The sequence below is a fragment of the Anser anser genome (assembly GCF_964211835.1).
Source record: "Anser anser genome assembly, chromosome: 5".
Lineage (NCBI taxonomy): Eukaryota > Metazoa > Chordata > Aves > Anseriformes > Anatidae > Anser > Anser anser.
Window position 1 is genome coordinate 3,699,703 of NC_139725.1, and position 19,108 is coordinate 3,718,810.

At 41.0% G+C, this 19,108-nt stretch overlaps 1 protein-coding gene across 11 annotated transcripts in view; it reads left to right on the top strand.

Moving 5' to 3' along the window:
• The window catches only part of DENND2B (DENN domain containing 2B), a 171,440-nt gene that overhangs the window by 99,988 nt on the left and 52,344 nt on the right, over positions 1 to 19,108 (top strand). For 8 of the 11 annotated variants that reach the window (XM_083838168.1, XM_083838172.1, XM_083838169.1 and 5 more), the window contains 3 exons: positions 3,901 to 5,118; positions 7,894 to 8,030; positions 18,716 to 18,864. In XM_083838168.1, coding sequence (XP_083694294.1) covers positions 3,901 to 5,118; positions 7,894 to 8,030; positions 18,716 to 18,864 — 1,504 coding nt within the window. The remainder of the gene's footprint in view (positions 1 to 3,900; positions 5,119 to 7,893; positions 8,031 to 18,715; positions 18,865 to 19,108) is intronic. The other 3 variants (XM_083838165.1, XM_083838173.1, XM_083838164.1) reach the window with 1 other exon arrangement.

Genomic DNA, 19,108 nt, shown 5'->3' on the forward strand with positions numbered 1-19,108 from the left:
GTCCTGGAACTCTTCCAAGGCAAGTTACTTAACCACTCTCCAGTCACGTTTAATCCCTGGTCTGAAATGCAATTTACTGGTTTTATTAGTATTTAGAAAATATGTGTGAATCATGGATGCAAACTCCTCAATAAATGCAAATTCTTATAATACACCTTACTCAGACATGGAAAAGAAGTACAAGACCAGCTCATTAGCCACCATTCTGGCTGCCTCCTGTTGTTGAAAGCTGTCTAACGAAGTTAGAGAGAGATGCAGCTCCTCTGTTATCCATGGATGTTCTTTAGTACTGGGGAAAGGATATGGCTGTTGATATTACCCTTTATTAGAGCAAATTATATGAATACATACGCTAGTCCAGGGAAGCCACATCTTTATTTGAGTGGGTCTGGACAATTACAGCTCTTGTAAATTAACTTTTTTTTTTTTCTATGTTTAAGTGAGGAAAAAAGAAACTGGAGAGAAGAGACCGAATCAGAACTTAAAGCTCAATTGTATCTAGAGCTCCAAATCCTACAGATAATCACTGATATTAATAGTTTTCTACTATTGTGGGTAATTCTGCTGATTCTCAGGGAACAACTTAGAACAGCAAAGCTAAGCAGGATCTGGAGGGATGGAAATCTCTCAGGTTCTGCCTGCTCCCTTCACTGTGCAGCCGTGAGTCCCACCGGAAGGTAGCTCTGGGTCTGTGACCTGCCTCCGCACATGGTGGGCTGTGTGATGGGCAATTTGCCCATGACACTGCAATGCACTGTGCCTGCTGACTTGCCATGGTTTGAGAGCTGCACACCTCAGACTGAGTGCTGGAAGAATGCACTTTTCAGATAGGGGTTTGGAGCAACTCATTCCAGTGTGTTTTGTGAAAGAGTGATAATCTCAAAGAAATGTCATTGCTCAGAGAAAGGTTCTGTTCAAGTGAACTTGTTAAGAAATCTGCATTTATTTATGAAATTAATATTATATGAAATATTTTAACAGTGATTGTAGTGGCAAGCGTTGTAAGGCGCAGCATGTATCATTCTGTATGTAGGAAACTTCAATAAAAACATTTTGCTTACAGTCTTTGTATGAAAGATTACAAGTTATTTAATTGTCTTTGTCAAGTAATATTTGTTTTAGAGACTGGAATTATTGTGCCTTCGAGAGAACATTCTTCTAATAGAAGCAGATTTCTCAGGGAAAGGAACATTTTATTATCTGTTGTTCAGCTTTTGGACTTGATTCTGTTACTTGCTGCTGTCCTGTAGTGAATGTATTCTCAAAGCCAAACAGACAAGGCTTTGCTTCTCTTTGTTGCTGAATTATTCCTATCTCTTCTACCTGAATTACAGTACAACATGAAGTAAATCAGTGTTTTAACTATGGTATCCCTAGTACTTAACAGCACACACCTCTAAAGGGCCTTTTGCTCTGCAGTTCCAGACTTGTACAGCAGTGAGTGGGAGTTGTGTAACTGACTTCAGGGGTTCATGATCGAGCTTTAAGTGCAGTCACCTTACTGGGAACCTGGGATTTAAAAGAATGGCTCATATCTTCTGAGAAGAAACATTGTGCAACTTCTGCAGGTCATGCAAATCATGCTTTTCCCCTTTCCTCCTCTCCTGGTGAGTCAACAAACCTTTTCCTGACAGTGAAAACAACGGAATATGACTTCAAAGGCTTCAGTGGAGGCTGTGGTCTTCATACGTGACATCCACTGCCACTACAAAATGCTTGTTTCATTGCAACAAATGTTGGTGCAGCTCTGGGGAAGGCCTGCACGACATACAGGAATAAGGAGAACATAATCTCAAGGCTAAGCTAGAGGAGTGCTAAGAATAATATAAACCTTACAATCATGGTATTAGGCTGAAGAGATTTCTATGATGGGATAGACAGGAAAAATGAAGAGTCGGGGCAGCCCTCCAAGTCTGAGGAGGGTGATTTAGGTTGCATCTTCAGGTGCTGTGACGTTCTGTAGGCCAAGGTAATCCTAGGTAATTCACTGCAAACTCTATGCTGTGACAGCAAGCCAAAACCGCTCATCGTTTGTCACCTGCTTTTGATCTCCTGAGGTATCCTAAGACACCTGTCTGAAACTGCGTAGAATAACAGTAAATTTAACTTCTAGGACTCAAAATGAAAAGAATGTGTTCTGACATGCATCCTTTCTGACTGGAAATGAAGAACGCTTTTCACTGAGCTTTAAGTAGTTGTAGATGAAGTATTTCCATTGTCTTTGACGTAAGATTTGTCTTATGGGCGTGTTTATTGTTCAAAATGATGAAGAACAAAAAGTCACAAAAATGTGCAACTTCTGTGCAAAAAAAAAGACTTGATATCATAGGATTTTGAAAAAGATAAGTTCCATTTTGTGATAATTTGATTTTTGTCCTTTTGCGACCAGAGCTTTTTAATTTTTTTTCTCCTAATACTTCTGAGCTTTGCTTGCAAAGTCTCAACTGTAAGAATCTGGGATGAAATCTAATAATTTGGTTTGGGACTGTGTTTGAAGAAGAAAATTCCTCCCATCTCAAAGTATATTTTTCAGAGGTTATCTCAGTGCTCTGGACTTTTAGAGTCATCCACAGAATTTGGCACCTGTGGGTGTCAGCTGGCTGCTGAGGAGAAAACCATATAGCAGAAGGGATCTTCTGAATCTTTTCTCCCTTTGCTACAGCTGAGAAATTTGCTCCTGTTACTTCTTTTGGTCACCTAGTTCTTCTACTTGGATTTTATGTATGCAGAATGTTTTATAAAAAACAAAACAAATAAAACCTTGATGCCCACAGTTTTGTAGAACACAAACTGTGTATGCAAGGCATTGTATTTAGATCTTTGCTTTTCTTTCCTTATTTCTTGGAATAGAAAGGTTGCTAGGTCAAAATGTCAAAGGAGCCGTGATTATTTCTGCTGTGGTTTGTACGTGTGCATTGTGGCAGAGCTGTAAACCCCCCTTTTTTGTCATGGTTTTCTCTCTTTATTGCTGTCTCATCGCTGATGAGCCGGCTGATTAATAGGTTGTTTAATTTCCTTTTGTCTTTTTGTTTTTAAAGTCTTTACAAGAATGTACAACACCCCAGTAACAATGGCTAATTTTGCAAACTGTGACAAAAACTTCTCCTGAGGCTTTTTTTCCAAGGTGACACTGAGACTTTCTGCGTAGTTTGCAGTCTTCAGCTTGTACTGTGGGCAGATTAGCCTGTGTTTTTCAGTCTGTAATATTCCTTTGATACTGTTACTTCTGTTCTCTTTGATAAGAACTTCATTTGTTTGCCACAACATCAGACCAAAGACAAAACAGGTCTCCCTTTTGCAGTTTTATTTAAATTACTGTATACATCAGGGATTTGAAATGCTGTGGCTAAAATACTGTAGGTGCTGACCACAAGGATCATTTGCTTCAGATGTTATGCATTGAAAATGGGCATCTTTTTAAACTGGTTTGGTCACTGCAGCCAGCGAGTGAACTTTACTACTTGTTGGTCAGTCTTTACAATTTTTGTTGCAGTAGGAATCTTCCCCCTGCTGATCCCCTTTTCTTGCAGAGGGAATCCTTAACCTGGGAGACCAGGGAGCTATTCTGTTGGAGGTGGTAAATGCGTTCAGGTCAATGGTTCACTATGAGAATGTCTCAGCTGTGTTTAAAGTCAGGAAACTTGTAAAAGTTGGGATTCAAATAGAGGTGAGAAAACTGGCTTGGGACATGCTGAATGCTCAGTTCATCACTGACATCACTTAATTACTGCCCTCCGCTCCCCAGATTCTGTGACTGAGGTGTATTTGGTAGCTTGCTGATGCTTTGGGATAGTTTTGTGGTGTGCAAACGTCCTCTGCTTTGCCTGCAGCCAGAAGAAATTTGGCAAATAACTGTAGTTTCCCCAAGGACTTGATTTTTTTATTTCTTTCTACTTCTAGGTGTCAGTCAGTCTCTCCACCACCTCTTTTGTCCCCGCCAAGAAGCCCAGCCTACCCCCTCAGTGACAGCGAGGACTCTTGCCGTTCTACTCGGCTCACCAAAGCTTCCAACTCCAGACTGCGCCTCAAGGACTGGAGCAGCCGCCCGTCTGCACTGCGCAGCACCTCCACCAGCCCCTCGGACACCGACTCTCCGAGCCACCCTCTCAAAGCCGTCAGTGTGGGCGCTTTGGATAAAAGGTTGTCTGTGTTCAAGTCTGAGGACCAAAAGGAGACCCCAAAGGAGGCTCAGGATGGGGACGCAATAGGGAGCCATCCGCTCGCCCGGAGCACTCTTTCCTTGGGCACTGCTGCAAACTTGAGGAACCTCTCCCTCAGCCGGGCGAGTGTCCGCTCCCAGGTGCTGGACATCAGGCAGAAGATCACAGAATGGGAGTGTCGCCGGGAGCTGTCTCCCAGGATGAGCATGTGTGCGGACAAGAGGGATGCTGGGGAGAGGTCAGGCAGCGAGAGCTGCCCTAGTGTGCTGACATCTCCTTGCAGCGAGAAGACATTTGATTTCAAAGGGTTTAGAAGAATGAGCCGAACGTTTTCGGAGTGCTCTTACCCAGAAACAGAGGAGGAGGAACTGCTGGACAGGGATTCCTGCCATCGGGTAGAAAAGAGACCAGGCAGGAGCGAGCCTCCTTCTGTTGCTTTCCTCAAGGGCCATGTGAGGAAAGAGTCCTCTGCTGTGCTCAACAGAATACAGAAGATCGAGCAAGCACTGAAAGAGCAGCCTGGCAGGGGCCTCCCCCAGTTACCAAGCAGCTGTTACAGTGTTGACAAAGGGAGGAAAAAGTCTCTGACTCTGAGTACTGTGGAGGGACTGGGTGAAAACCTAAGTAATAGCAAAGGAGGGAGTGTTATTTTGGGGGGTGAACCAGAAACATCCACTGAGGCTGAGAAAAGCAGTAAGACAAAACAGGGGGTTACTGCAAACTCTGCTGACCCTAATCTGCTCCTTGAAAGCGCAGCTAACACCGTGGTGAATCCTGTACCCAAGCCCAAACGCACCTTTGAATATGAAGCAGACAAAAACCACAAAAGTAAACCAAGCAATGGCCTACCTCCATCTCCTACATCTGCTGCTCCTCCCCCCCTCCCGTCCACCCCTGCACCCCCTGTGACCAGACGGCAGAAGAAAGAGTCTCGCTTTCACAGAAAATCCCAGAATAGGTAAAAGTGTAGGAAATGTCTTGAGCTTGATCTTCAAATAAATAACTGTGGTGTATTATTTTAGTAGCAATATTTCAAATTCTCCCTCTAATAGAATGCTTTTGACCTGAGAAATGCTAGGAATTGCTTGCAAGACAAGTATTTTTTCCACTGGACTGCTCTGTTGGGATGCACTGGCAAAATACCCGTGCATAGCTACAATTTTGGAGTTCTCCATCCTGCGTTCCTTGATCCCTGGAAAAGTCTTCAGGTCATTTTGGCACAAATGCCCTTACTTGAGATTCTTAATGGAGCATAATTTCATTATCCTCTTGTAGCAGGACCATAACTCATCTGTTGTAGTCCTGTCTGCCTGTTCACTGCAAGATGTATCTGCAGAGGGTTTGTGTTTCCAAAGCTTACTACAGTTGTGTCAGTTTTATGTGACATTGGTGATTTTATGTAATTCAGTGCTTAGAAACGTTGTCATAAGTTGCTATCAACAGCTGTAGAGGATTAGTGTTGAGAAAACCATATTTTAGCATAGAAGGGACTTTATATATTCCTGAGTTAATGAAGAGCAGAGTATATGGCAACATTTCCACAGCAGTCTGTGGAGTTCAACTTGTTTTAATTAAATGATTCCCATTGGCTTTTTGGAAATGGTAAAACTCATTCTGCTCTCCATTTAGAAAATTGTAGGGATAATTGTTGATAAAAACTCAAAGTATTGTATTTTGAACGTTTGCTCAGCTATCTGTGCATGTGTACAGTACACACACAGCTGAAACTTAGTGATGAGCTTTGCAAGTAACTGTTAAACAACATCTCAAGTGAATGCTATGAATTCAATATCTGGTGTTTGATGTTGGCTCAATTAATTATAAGTTTATGTCAGCACAACCTGACCTGAAGTGCTCTGGGGCAGGAAAAGGAGAAGAGGAGCCTTCAGAATCTCTTCTTTCAAGAAACACCTGTTTCTGAAATGGGTCAGACAACTCTGCTGGTGTACATTGCTTCTCAGAGAAAGAGAGGGGAGAAATGTGGAAAGCCAAGCTCTGATTAGCAGCAATTATCTTTGAGTCCTGGCAATAATCTCAGTTAGAGGAAACAAACCTAGATTTTAACAAGAATTTGTGAAATAAACCTGACCTCATTTTGTTCACTGCAGCGTATACAATGTACAGAAGCTGGACAGTAATTTTTAAATGTTCAGATATAAACGGTAGCCTTTATTGGAAAACTAAGGGGCAAATAGTAAAATGGTCTGGGTGAAGTGGTAAAGTGGTCTGTGTGGTGGGTGGGAAGAGGAATGAATCACATGAGATGATTCTTGCCACAGAATCACCTTGTGGCCTATGTCTAAGTGATCAAAGTCAATCTCTGAGTACATACTCACACTTAGTTTGAGACCATACAAGTCATCTAAGACCACAGTATTTTGGTATGATTAGTTTTTGAGATGAAGTTTTGAATCCTCTTTTCAAGAAGAAGTGCAATTCATGCTTGTGCCTGCTGTTCTGCAAGCTCAGTCTCTTGTCATTGCTGAGTTAGACAATAAATTTGTACAGACAGCACAGTTTGACAGTGGAGCCTGTCCTAGATGGGGCTGGTAGGCATGAGTTCAATGCAAAAACAATGTTTATCAATTTAGGTAATGATTAGCTGAGTGTAAGTTTTAGGAGTTGCAGTGCTATCGTGTGTATCTCTGGATTCTTGCAAATCAGTTTGACATTTTGCAGGTTAGGTTTCTATTTGCTTGGAACATATGTGTGGTTTAAGCTCACTGGAATATCAAGAGAATGGACGGTTTCTATTTATTTTTTTAATATTTTGGTTGAAACCAGCTTTTCTGATGGCTATTTTAACTTCATAATAAAATGAAGATGAACACTGGCCCTGGTAGAGCTAACAGTGCAAACCATATACCTCCCAACTTCAGTGTAGGTAGTGCCTCAGAGAAACAAGAGCTGGGCAAACTGGAGAATGGGGAGGGCATGGACAGCAGCTTCTTGCAATCCACAGGATTCTCCTACGTCCAGCTGGAGTTATGACGCCAAACCTCCCATCCACAGTGACAGGAGAGAGCACAGGAAGGAGGGACCAAGACTCTCTCCAGGAAGCCGTCTGAGCCAGCTGTCCCTCACCTTCCTGCCAGAAAGCCCAAATCTTCAGGGCCCAGCCATCACCCAGGGGTGCTCATTCACCCCTGACAGCCTTTATTTCCTGTATGCTTTGTCCTTTGCTGACAGTGCTTGACACAAGCTGTGCAAGGGAGATGGGTGACTTTTACACACCTGAATCTGCCTTTGGCATTTGTACACTGCTTTTTATCTTAGGATGTATCTGAATGTTCAAGACATGAGTATTTTCAAACTAAGGTTTACATCTGCTAAGGCAACTGGTAGAGGAGTGCTTTCCAGATAAATGCCTTTTTCTTGAGGAGAGAGGGCCACATGTTTCTCCTGGCAAGCACAAAACAATTTCTAATCTAATGACTGTGCAGCTAACTTACTATGTAACTGATGAAAAATATTCCATACTTTCTGGATATTTTCTCCTTCTCTGTATAATGGGGATAACAATACTTCCAACCTCATAAAGGTGTCACTGTTTGTTATACTGACTACTGCTGTCAGTACAGGGCTTGAGGGTCCTCTACAAGTCCTCTTAAAGCATGATGTGTGATTTATTTTTTAGTTAATTTATATACATTTCTTAACAAACAATTGCTCAGCTAAGTATTTGAGTCATTTTTGCATTCTAGTTACTAATTACTTATTGTTTTAACTTCAGAAAATCCTTTGAGTTTGAGGATGCATCAAGTCTGCATTCCTTGTACCCTCCCTCCCCAACTGAAAATGGGACTGAGAGCCAGCATAAATTTGGATCCAAGAGCACTTTAGAAGAAAATGCCTACGAAGACATCGTGGGTAAGATCCTGTTGCATTATATGAACTCACACTGGGTTGTTGAGCCATTGTGGTCAGGCTGTGCATTGCTGAACATACGCCCTGTGCAAGAACATTCAATGCTGATAGCAAAGAGAGATTAAATGAAAGGTAAATGATTCTGTTGTATCAGAGCAAATGTAACTCTCAGTCCACATGCAGGAGGTCTTGATTCCTTTGAACTTTGTTGAGTGGTATTGGAAGATAGACTGGTCAGATTTTTTCATGCTTTACTAGAAACAATATTTTTTTTTAACAAAGCCTTGGCCTGAAGCCTTGAGCGATGTAAAAATGTAAAGTGAAATAGATACAGAACTATCCAACAGCAAGATTAACCTCAGTGGTCTTGTGTGGTCAGCTTGAGCTTTTCAGGACTTCTGTGGGGACTGCCCCAAAGCAGTTGTATGTAACATAATTCCTGGTCTCCCCTCAGTCCCAGTTGTTGGTTAAAGAAAAATTAATTTCCTTTAGCTATAGAGCCATCAGGAATGCACAACGAAAACACTGTTTTGATTAAGCTTCACAAGAAAAACATGTTTCTTTTGGTCTTAGAAGGAAATGTATGGCCTATGCATACATTCTTTTAACATCAAAAAAGTTGTTATAATTACTGAAAATTGGGCAGCCCTTCAGAGCACAGTTTTTCCACACAAGTGATGAATATCTGTACTGTTTTTAACTCTTTCAGTGTTGTATTATTGCAAGAAGTACAAAGGGTACTTCATTTTCATTTACTTTGGACAGTGAATCTTTATCTACTGCAAACTGGAGGGCTACCAAAGTAGTCAGGGGCCCTACAGCACATCCTCTAAAGAGATACTGAGGGAGCTGGGCTTGTTTAGTCTGGTAAAAAGGAGGCCCAGAGGCAATCTAATGCTGCTTACAGATGTCTGAAGGGCGAACAAAGATGATAGCACAAAAATCTTCTTGGTCATGGCAGTTGATACAGCAAGGGACAGTTGCCACAAATTTCAGCTTGGGGCTCTTTGTCTGTCTAACTAAATTCTGTCTCTGGTTTGTCAGCCTCAGTGAAATCAGGACTTCACTCTTTCAGTTTTCAGCTGTACTCTCCCTCTGTGCCATTCAAAATAAATGCTACCAGAACACCAAAAATGCTTTTGTTCAGTGTCTGCTAATAAAAATATGAGAGCTTATGTAGATACTAAAAAGATTTTTTCCGTGGAGAGCACCTCTATATGATCATCAGCCTTCTCCATGAACAGCCAGACCACTGTGCAGTCCACACTTGAAAATGTATTGTGTGTTATAGTGCCCATCTTTGCTCAGGGACTATCAACATGCTGCCAGATGTTAAGTTGTAATGTTTGCTTTCCTTGCTTTGGTTTGTTTAAAAAAAAAAAGTGCAGGACTAGTAAGAATCTTTCTTCAAATTAGAAGAAATCTTGGGTTCAATGAAACAAAATCACAGTGGGCACTTCCAACTCACGGGAACTATAAGTTTGCTTTCTGCAAATTATAATTCGGGCATTTTGGCAGGGCAGTGAGAAGAGAATGCAAAATTTCTGATCTGTGGACAAACACAGAACTTCATTGTTTTGTATTACTTTTTAACAGTCTCATTCCAAAGCACTTCATTCAACACAGGCAGTGAGGGGGGAATACAAATTCAGTACAATTCTTATAAACTGTCAAATGTGATTAAAGACAAGCCAAAGTAGTTTGATCTCTGGCTTTAAAGAAACTAATGTAGTTTTGCGTATCACATCTGCATAATTTATACCAGTAGTGCTAGACCCCTGTCTCTAAGTAGCACTCTTGTACTCATGTAAACCAGGTGTCTGTAAGAGTGAGTTTATTTTATAGATTTACATCTGCTTCAAAGCTAGAAAGAACTCTGTCACTGCTGCTTTGGATTTTCTTTGCAAACAGTTCTCCTAAAAGTGGTAGATTTTTTTTTTTCTATAGCTGGTTGAATATCCTTCTTCCCTAAATGCTTGTAGGTAGCTAAAATATTGTCATTGTAGCAATAAATTTAAAAAAATCTCCCTCACCACCCATAGAATTAAAACTTTTAATGCAGGTATTATCTATCAGAGAGTACCTTCTAAAAAAGTGTATATAATGTTAAACACCTACAAGGTGCTGTGTGGGATACTGAATGCTCTCACTCAGGCTAGTCCAATTATCAAAATGTAGCTTTTAAGCACATAGGTACTAGGAGTAGAGTAATTTTTTCTGAGATTATTGCATGACCTCGTCATCTGATGCACATGGACACTAAACCTTTGTCTTTCTCCTGGTGCCCTTACAGTGTTTCCTTCTTTAATGGTGAGGACAGTGATGAGCTGCTGTGGGTAGATTGTTATTTTGAGAGTTGACTTTAAGACTTTTTATTTAAGGTACTTTAAAACCAAAAATTGTTGTTCTTTGAAATCTAGGGACATAATGAACCAGAGACTTTGTTTAATTTTGTAATATTTAAGTACATTTTAATAAATGAAATATTTGCATGTTAACTTCAAGAGAGGTACTGGATTGGAACATAATGATCCATTCTGCATTAATCAAAAAGCAACGGTATAAAAGCATACACATTCCTAATATTAATCAGAGCTGTATTCCATGTGCAAGGAACCATGTGGACTTCATTCATCTTCTGTACTAGCATTCACAGGAATGTGGCAGTCATAGTAAACTTAACATTGTTTTGCTTCTTGTGGTTTTGAATGAGTCTTTAATCAGACAAAAACTGATGTGGCTTTATGAATCCAGTTGGGGAAACCATACTTGGCTTTGTGCAAATTCAAGGAACTATCATAGTATTAAGAGATGTCTGAGACAGTTGCTTCCGCTGTGTTTGTGGACAACAGTATTTCCTGTCATGTGTACCATATGGTTTCAGTGTTCCAGTCTGTTCCACTAAATACAGTTGAGATATTTGAATATTGTTATTTAATCTCTGCTGTCTCTGAGGCATTTTTCACCTGACACCTAGAAGAAAGCACAAAAAAGCTTGAATGAAAGTAAAGTGAAAGCAAGGGTAAGGGAACAATATCAAGTTTGTCTAAAGAAAATCTAGTAAAACCATGTAAATTGTGGTATGTGTTTGCAAGAGAAATTGCATTCACAATTTTGAAATTAAATACAGAGGAAGAAATCTGCTTTGACAGGGGAAGCATTCTTACTGTGTATGTAACTCATCGGAGTGCTGGACACAGTAGAACAGGTGGGAATCTCCTCTAAATCCGTCTTTCAGTTTATTTCTGCCCATCAAGCTCTTAAGAGGAGGAGCACAAGTGTCTGCCCCTGCCCCGGGGAAGTTTGGTGTTTCCCTGGCAGCAGAGCCCCTAGGAACACCAAGTCTAGGCACACTAGCATATGGCAGCCAGGTATAGCCTGGCCTGGCCTATGCCAGGAGTTTGGTGGCATGCCAAGGGAATCGGTATCAAAACCTGTGTTAGGACTGCTTGGTGGCAGGTCCCAGTGCTGTGCTTAGATCTCTCATGGAAGTCATGCTTCTCTCCTTTGACTTTGTGGTTGATATAGTCAGCAGTATGAGGCTCTTTTGTTCATTAAATACAGGTACTTTTTCAACAGATGTTTTAGGTTGTACTGTAGAAGATGGAGCCTCACAAATACCTTCTGGCTGAGGAAGTGATTTTTCCAAGCTGGCTCCAACAGCAGAAATGGACCTCTGCCTGGGCAGATGGGTTAGCTGTTAAAGAGGAACAGGTAACCTAGGCAAGAAGAAAGCTAGTCGAAGGTGTAAGATTCAAGCAACTGGAACAAATTCCCATGGGGGTTAAAAAATAATAACAAAAACAAACCAACAACAGCTTTCCTCTAAGTAATGCTATAGTTAATATGCAAAGTTAAAGGTTGAAATGTTTTCATGTTAAAGCTGGGATTCAGCTGTAGAGTTTCGGTTCTGAAAGAGCACAGGCCTTTAGATCCGGGGTTTGATATTGTCCATGGTAATAGAGGCCAGCTTTGAAAGCTTGCACTGGAATTCAGTTCCATCTTCTCCTCATTTCTCCCTATCTCCACATCACAGTTTCTCTGTGCTCCACTAAGGAGACTAGAGACAATTGTCACACAGTCTTGATGGAGATGCAGACTTCTTCCCAGCTCTGAAATGCTCGGAGCCGTATCTTGGGTTCAGGCCCATCTCCGGTTGTATTTGTATGTTGAGAAGTAACTGATGAAGCCAGTCAGAAGACTTTTCTGGAGCCTCTGAAACTCTCAGTCAGATGAGTTAGATTGTTTCATATTGGCTTCAAATAAAAGGTGATAGTTAAAATGTGTTGGAAATCTGGCCATCTATGGAAGGGAAAGGATGAGAAAAGGAGGCAAACAGAGGAAGTGAGGCAGTTAAAGGAGAAGCAGCTGCAGACAGCTACTGTATCTGCTTTGAAAGCAGTCTAGAAGTCTCAAGCAGTCTAGAAAGTAAAGCAATGTGCCCAGAAGTACTGCTGTGGAATCTCTGTAACTGGAATGAATTTCTGAGTGAGATCTTGCTCGTGGGCTTCTAATGGGAGCTTACAGAAATCTGTGGTCCCAGGGGCAGCTGGACCTCCAGGGAAGGGTTTTTTACACACCTTCCTGCTCTCTGGATCTGTTCAGTGTCACATTAGGAAATGCTGAGCTCTTCCAACTGGATGTTTCTCTTGACAAATATGTTTTGCATCTTAAGAGGAGTTGGAGAGAGGATAACAACTTAATCACTGTGCTTCTGGAGGCATATTATTAAACCGTGTTACAGTTGTCACCTAAGGTGACTGAAAAGTGAAACTGTGGGATTATATGCAATAATTTATCTGTTTTCCTCTCTTTGTCCGTTTGAGTATCTCACTTCAGTTTGGGGAGAATCTATTTCTTGTTTACTTTGGCACTATAACAGGACAACTAGCTAAGGGTTTGCATGGGCCTTCTTCACAGTCAGGTACCTGGGTGAAATATAAATCATTATAAAGCCCCAAACCTGTCAGATTGGTACCAGATCTAGAAAAGTTTTTTGGTGTTTTTGTTTTGTTTTATTTATTTATTTATTTATTTTGAGTAAAATTGTTTCCCCATAAGTCTTATGTTCAGGTTATCGCTCAGCAAAATATCTTGCTTTCGGCATATCCAGCTCTTCTTGAAATTAGTGGAGGACAGTTTGTTGCTGTACTTGGGTAAGTACAGTCTTTTCCAGAGAGCTGAAAATGGCCCGAGTTGGGTCTCAGCTATTTCACAATACATCAGACCACATAAGAGAGGAGATGGAGCAATATGTCTCAAATCAGCATTATTAAACGAGTGTCAGGGCAGCCTAACCCAGGTGGGTGCCTGAGCAGTTAAAATAGGCAGATGTGGACCTTCAAGAAGGATCCTGAGTGTGTAGGGAATGTGGGTGATTTAACCTTCCCTGTGGAGTCTGGTTCTCAAAACAGCATGGTAAAGCACCTTGTCTCTCCTAAACAGATTAGTTGTTTTGCATTCTGATGTAAGCTGGACATAGTACATGTCATGTAACAAATGGGATGATTTAGCTGCTTTACTGAATCCTCCATTAAGTGTGCCAAGAGCTGCAGAAATGATGACTGAGGTCCAGTTGGAAGACATTCCTGCTTGACATTGCTTTCAAATTAGACTGTTTGCAAAGTTCTTCCAGTAAACGTGGAAAAGGGTTAGAAAAAGAGTGAGCTGGGGCTCTTGACGTTTCCAGTAAAATCCCATCATCACATGCCACATTATCACCTGTCATATTATCATACCACATTATTTTCCATCAGATCATCATCTTGCATCAAAATGGTTGTATGAATCTGGGAGAAACTGGAACTGCTGGGTTGCTGTGAAGCTGAAGCAAACTTGGAGAGAATGTACCTCTGCCAGCAGTGCTGTGCTAGTCCCTTCTCTGAAAACACTTTGGGCTTTTAGTCAGATGCTTATTAGTAGGTCTCTGGATAACTGGTTAGTAAAAGACAGATCTATGATTGGTACAAAATGATGGTGCAGGCTGTGATAAGGGAAATGTGTGTCCCTATCCTCCTCCATGACCCTAGCCTGTCTTTCAAATTCTAAAAAGCATGGGAGTGTTTTGGAAAGTGTAATTGTGGCAATTTTAATAACAGACAGTATAAGGTAATGGCAGCCAGAGCACATTAAATGAAACAATATCCATATGGGCCTGTCAGAGAAGGGCCAAATGCTCTAGCTGTCTCATCCTATTGATGATCAGGCTGCTGCTTTGTTGCCACATTGGGATACATGGATTTCAGTTATTTTCAATAATCATTTGGTATACAAGAAATATAGACTTTGCCATTTGTGAGGTGCTGACACCATCTACCTTAGTTAGCCGCACAGCTTAGGAGCCTGGGCTTCCTGTGCAGCCAGTGGGGAAAGCGGCTTTTAGCTTGGGCATTCAGCATCACTCTCTGGAGACAGCATCTTTTCTGTGTGAGCACAGGGAGCACAGTAATATAGGCACCAAGTTTAAGGCAATTTGGTGAGCCATTTCCTTACTATATACCTGATACTTGTTTCTTCCTACTTGTTGGTAGGGTGAAAGAAAGTAGTTACACTCAGTGAACCATGTGGTTCCTCTGACAGTTGTTTCTGCCATCTAAAATTGTGCATTTCCCTGCTTTCTGTCATTTATAGAGAAGTGTCTGCCTGTATTTTTTTCCCCTTCAGTCTTATTTTTCACTCCTTTCTCAGCATGAGACAGGCTTGCTGCGTCTGCCTCTGCTTCCCATTTGCCACGTGTGAGAGGCTGAGCAGAGGAACATTGTGTGCTGCCTCAGGACTCGGTGGGGCTGACTCGCAGAGTGTCACGGACTGAGAAATTGCAACCGCTGGAGGAAACTCTTCAATGCTTAAGCTCAAGGCACTACATTCCTCATGGCTTTTCTAAAGATCCCTGACTATTTTATCCTTTTTTTTTCTTTCCCCTATGGACCAATCGTTAAATTGCCTGTAAGAGCTTGTGAAGATAAATGTCATGTAGATAAACGTCCCATGCTAACTGAGCATTTCAGTACGTAGAGTTCAAGAGAATGGGAAATGTGGAGAAAAAAAGAAAAAAGCCTGTAGAGGGAGCTGATCTGGAAGCAGGGCTGGTGATCAGAGACATGCAATAGCAAACCTTTGACAAACACTGTGACCATATGCGCCATGGGGTCTGACTCAGCTTCCTTTGAAGTCAGTGATAGTCTGCTCTTGTCTTCTGCAGCAATTGGATCAGCCTTGTAAAGACAAGCATGGCCTCTATACTATGCCGTCTTTCTTCCAGTCTGTCTTGGCTTCCAATGGAGACATCATATGGAAGGAACAAGGACATTTCTTTGCTCTTTCATTGTAAATGTGTTTTCCTTTTGCAGCAAATACAAATGCATACAAAAGCACTACAGCTTGCAGATTGTAAATATTCCTTGTCTTGGTCTCTGGGATTAGAGAAATGATGTTGTTGAGGAGAAATGCTGAGGTCAAAGCTGCAAACCTCTGGAGCCAGCCCAGCTGTATGGAAATCTTCCTCATTTTCGTGCTGTAGCACCAGCTGCCACCACAGCCCTTCCCTGAAGCTTCCTTCTGGTGTGGAATCCACACCTGCAGATGCCCACCAGTCTCCTGGTCTATGTGCCTGTGGAAGGCAGTCACAGTGTACTGGTATGGGGATAAATGCTGTTCTAAGGCAGTTTAGGAAATCCTCACACATTTGTTTTGCTTGCTTGCAGTCTTGGGTTTCTTGTCACTTGCCCTTCCTGTTCTTGACACCCAGAAACCAGTCTGTCTGTGCTGCCTGGCACTCTTTTTGCATGTACGGTCTTTTGTGTCTCTTCCACCAAGAAGAGTACATATACTAAAAAACAGTGGTTGTCTCAGGTTTGAAAACAGCTGAAGACCACACAAATAAATTATCCCTTTTAGTTCACTGGCTCAACAAAGCACTTGGTTCAAATGTCAAACCAGTAAAACCAGGTTGTTTCAGATTGATCAGACTATTTCATTATCAGAGATTTCTTGGGGAAAGAGGTTATTCTTACCAAAAAAAAAAAAAAAGTGGCATATTTAATCTCAAGACATCATTTCAAAATTAAAAAAAAAAGGACCTGAAGTAAATTGATTTTTAGGCAAATGATAAAAATAAGTAAGTGCTCTTGAATGGCAAATCAGTCATCTGAAGAAACTCACACAGCTCTAGGGAAAGGGTTAAAATCCCTGTGGTGTCTCCACTGACCTCCATGTTACACTGAAGAGGAATTTGGCCAGAGCTTTCTTTTGGTAGACAATCTGAGTCAGAAAAGCAGCCTCTGCTCATGATTTCTTGCTCCTCCTTCTTCTCTCATCCAAGACTTCTCAGGGCCCGCTTCTATACTTAATATTTTAGATCAACATTTGTAATGCTGAGTTTAGCTGGATTCAAGCTATTTTGTTTTACGTGGTGTCTTGGAAGGAGAATCACCCTAAACTTTTTAAATGCTTTACCATTTAGAAAAGGTTTCTTTTCAACTGATGAACTTGTTTCTTCTCAGAAGTTTGGATATTATGCAGACTAATGTAATAACATTAGTAATCTGTTTTCTCAAGGAAGTGTGTGTTTAACCACTGTCCAATATAGTTGGGTATTTTGAAATCTGCTGATCCATTCTAAAATGCTTGCTTGACCTATACTTGACTTGGGCTTACAAGAAATTTTATTATGCTAGTACTGTCCAATTAGCTGTATTGTTGTGATTGTCATAGCTAAAGCTGTAGTATTTAAAAGTAACATTTACTGCACGATGTCTATTTATTTTTCTTCCTGCAGAAGGAGTCAATCGGTTCCATAGTCCTCTCAGGACATCCGTATTTAAGAATATTTGTTACTTCAGATTTATCCTGTCCATTGCATTCATCAAAGCGTCTTTCTTTTAAGTATTTCATGCACCTGAAGGCATCCTTTCTATACAGCATGTGGACTGACTATTGACAGTGCAACCTGTATAATCAGATTCCCTCTGGATGAAATAATAGGTTGTGACTGCCAATTCAAACATTCTTCAAGAGCAGCAGTTATTCAGGCCACTAATTAAAACAATGCTAAAACATTCACTCTTGTGCTTAGTTTTGACTAGAAATCTTAGTATGATGCACTACTGAAGCAAAACCCTAGTTTTACTGGTAACGTGTGAATGTGTGATCTTGCTAATTGCAAGCTCTTATCGCTATAACTGATGGATCAAGCAGACCTGTGTTTCTAGGCTTATCAGTAAACTAGAAACACAAACTGTTTTAGTTTTCTTTTGTGCAATGAGGAAATATAATATTCTGTCTAGAATGAAAACTGATAGTCAAAAGGACAAGGGTATTAATTCAAGCCTTGCTCTCGTTGAAAGTAACTATACCTCAGCTGTGACCTCTGTGAAAAGTGAATATTGTCTCTGTGAATAATAAACCATGCTAGAGCTTTCTGTCCTCACTTCCTAATAAATACAGTATATAATAAAACCTGGGTTTTTTCTAAACCTTATATATAATAGCTTGAATTCTGGTATATATATTGTACTAAACCCAGAAGTTTCATAGTCATCTTTAGATATAATGACGAAAACAAGATTGTCCAAAGCTTTGAACTTCCTGCGTGTTTCAAGCTTCTGCAGATTCAAGTTCTGAATTTGAGTAGATGACTTTGGTGGGATGATTTTCTGTGCAAGGTGATTGGAAAACTGGAAGGACCCTGTGCGTGAAAATCTTGAAGTTCTAAGCCAGTTGCTGATTATGTGTTGTCTGAATTGGATACAAAACTTTCATTTTACTGGTGGAGTTCATTCCTCTTTGTGCTTCTTAGTTTGGTGGGAGGTTTAGTGAGTTCAGTATTTCTGTGTAGACGAGTTGCTCCACCAGTCCTTAGATGGAAATGGCTGCCAAAGGGTTTTGGAGCTCATTTAAATCTGTGCTGTAAACTTTGGTTCTGGTTTTCAAAGACTGAGAAAACAAAGGCTGCAGTCTGCTTTTCGATGTATTTTTCATTTATCTCATATTTAGTGATTAACAGTTCAAGCCTCCATATGTTACTGGCAGGATGAGTACTCTTCTGGGCAAAACAAATTTTACATAAGTTGAAATGAATAGCTGCTCAGTCAGAAGGTGTGATATATTTTAAAGAACACCCTGAGAATGTAGCATGGTTGGTGCAGAAATTCTTCCCTCATCTTTTACATTTTCCAACCTTCTCTCTTGGCACTGCTGAGCTGAAGTGCTTATTCTTTCTTTGCCTTCTCTCAGGGGAAGAGAAAAATGAAGGTAGCATCACATAAAAGTTGTCTTATCGTGTGTAAGGGTGGTATGCTGAGAACAGTTATTTATTGCTATTCGTTTCACCCTGTGAGTAGCTGCTATAGATTTATAAAACCTACTGATATACTTTAAAGTAGTTATGTGCCTTAGTTTTTATATATCAATAAATTTTGCACAGCTGTGGATGCTCAGAAGCACGTCTTGTGAAATCTTTGTGTTTTATTTAAAAAAAAAAAAGGAAAGTAAAAAAAATGTCGACCTCATAGCCAAGTTCTCCTCCAAATACTTCCAGCTGCAGCAAGAGGGATGAGTCATGCTGAAAGCTGAGGAGCTTTTCTTAAAGCCTTTTACTTGGTTCACATGATTTTTTTTTAAATTTTACATTCCTGTCTGTTTTTCTTTTCTTACAAAAAAAAAAAAAAAACACAAAAAAAAATGTGAAGGAGAGTCACCCAAGGAAAACCCGTATGAGGATGTGGAGCTGAAAGGCCGTCACGCGGGCCGAAAATCCCATCAGCTCTCCGAGAACTCCCTAGATTCTTTGCACAGGATGTGGACTCCGCAGGACAGGAAATACACATCACCTCCCCAGGTAACGCACGGCTTCGCAGGGCGTGAGGTCGCGTTTCTTTCTGCGCTCAAAGCTGCTGCAAGAGAATCAGTTGTGGCATAGGAGGAAGAGCAGCTGCACTGAGTGAGAAAGGGTATCTGGAAAAAGAATGTGATCAAATCCATAAATCATTGCTCTTGGCAGCTGTAATTCAGAGGCTCAGCACTGCACTGCAGAAGCTGATTGCTGTTTGGAATAGCCCTGACGAGGGCTGGCTATGGGCAGC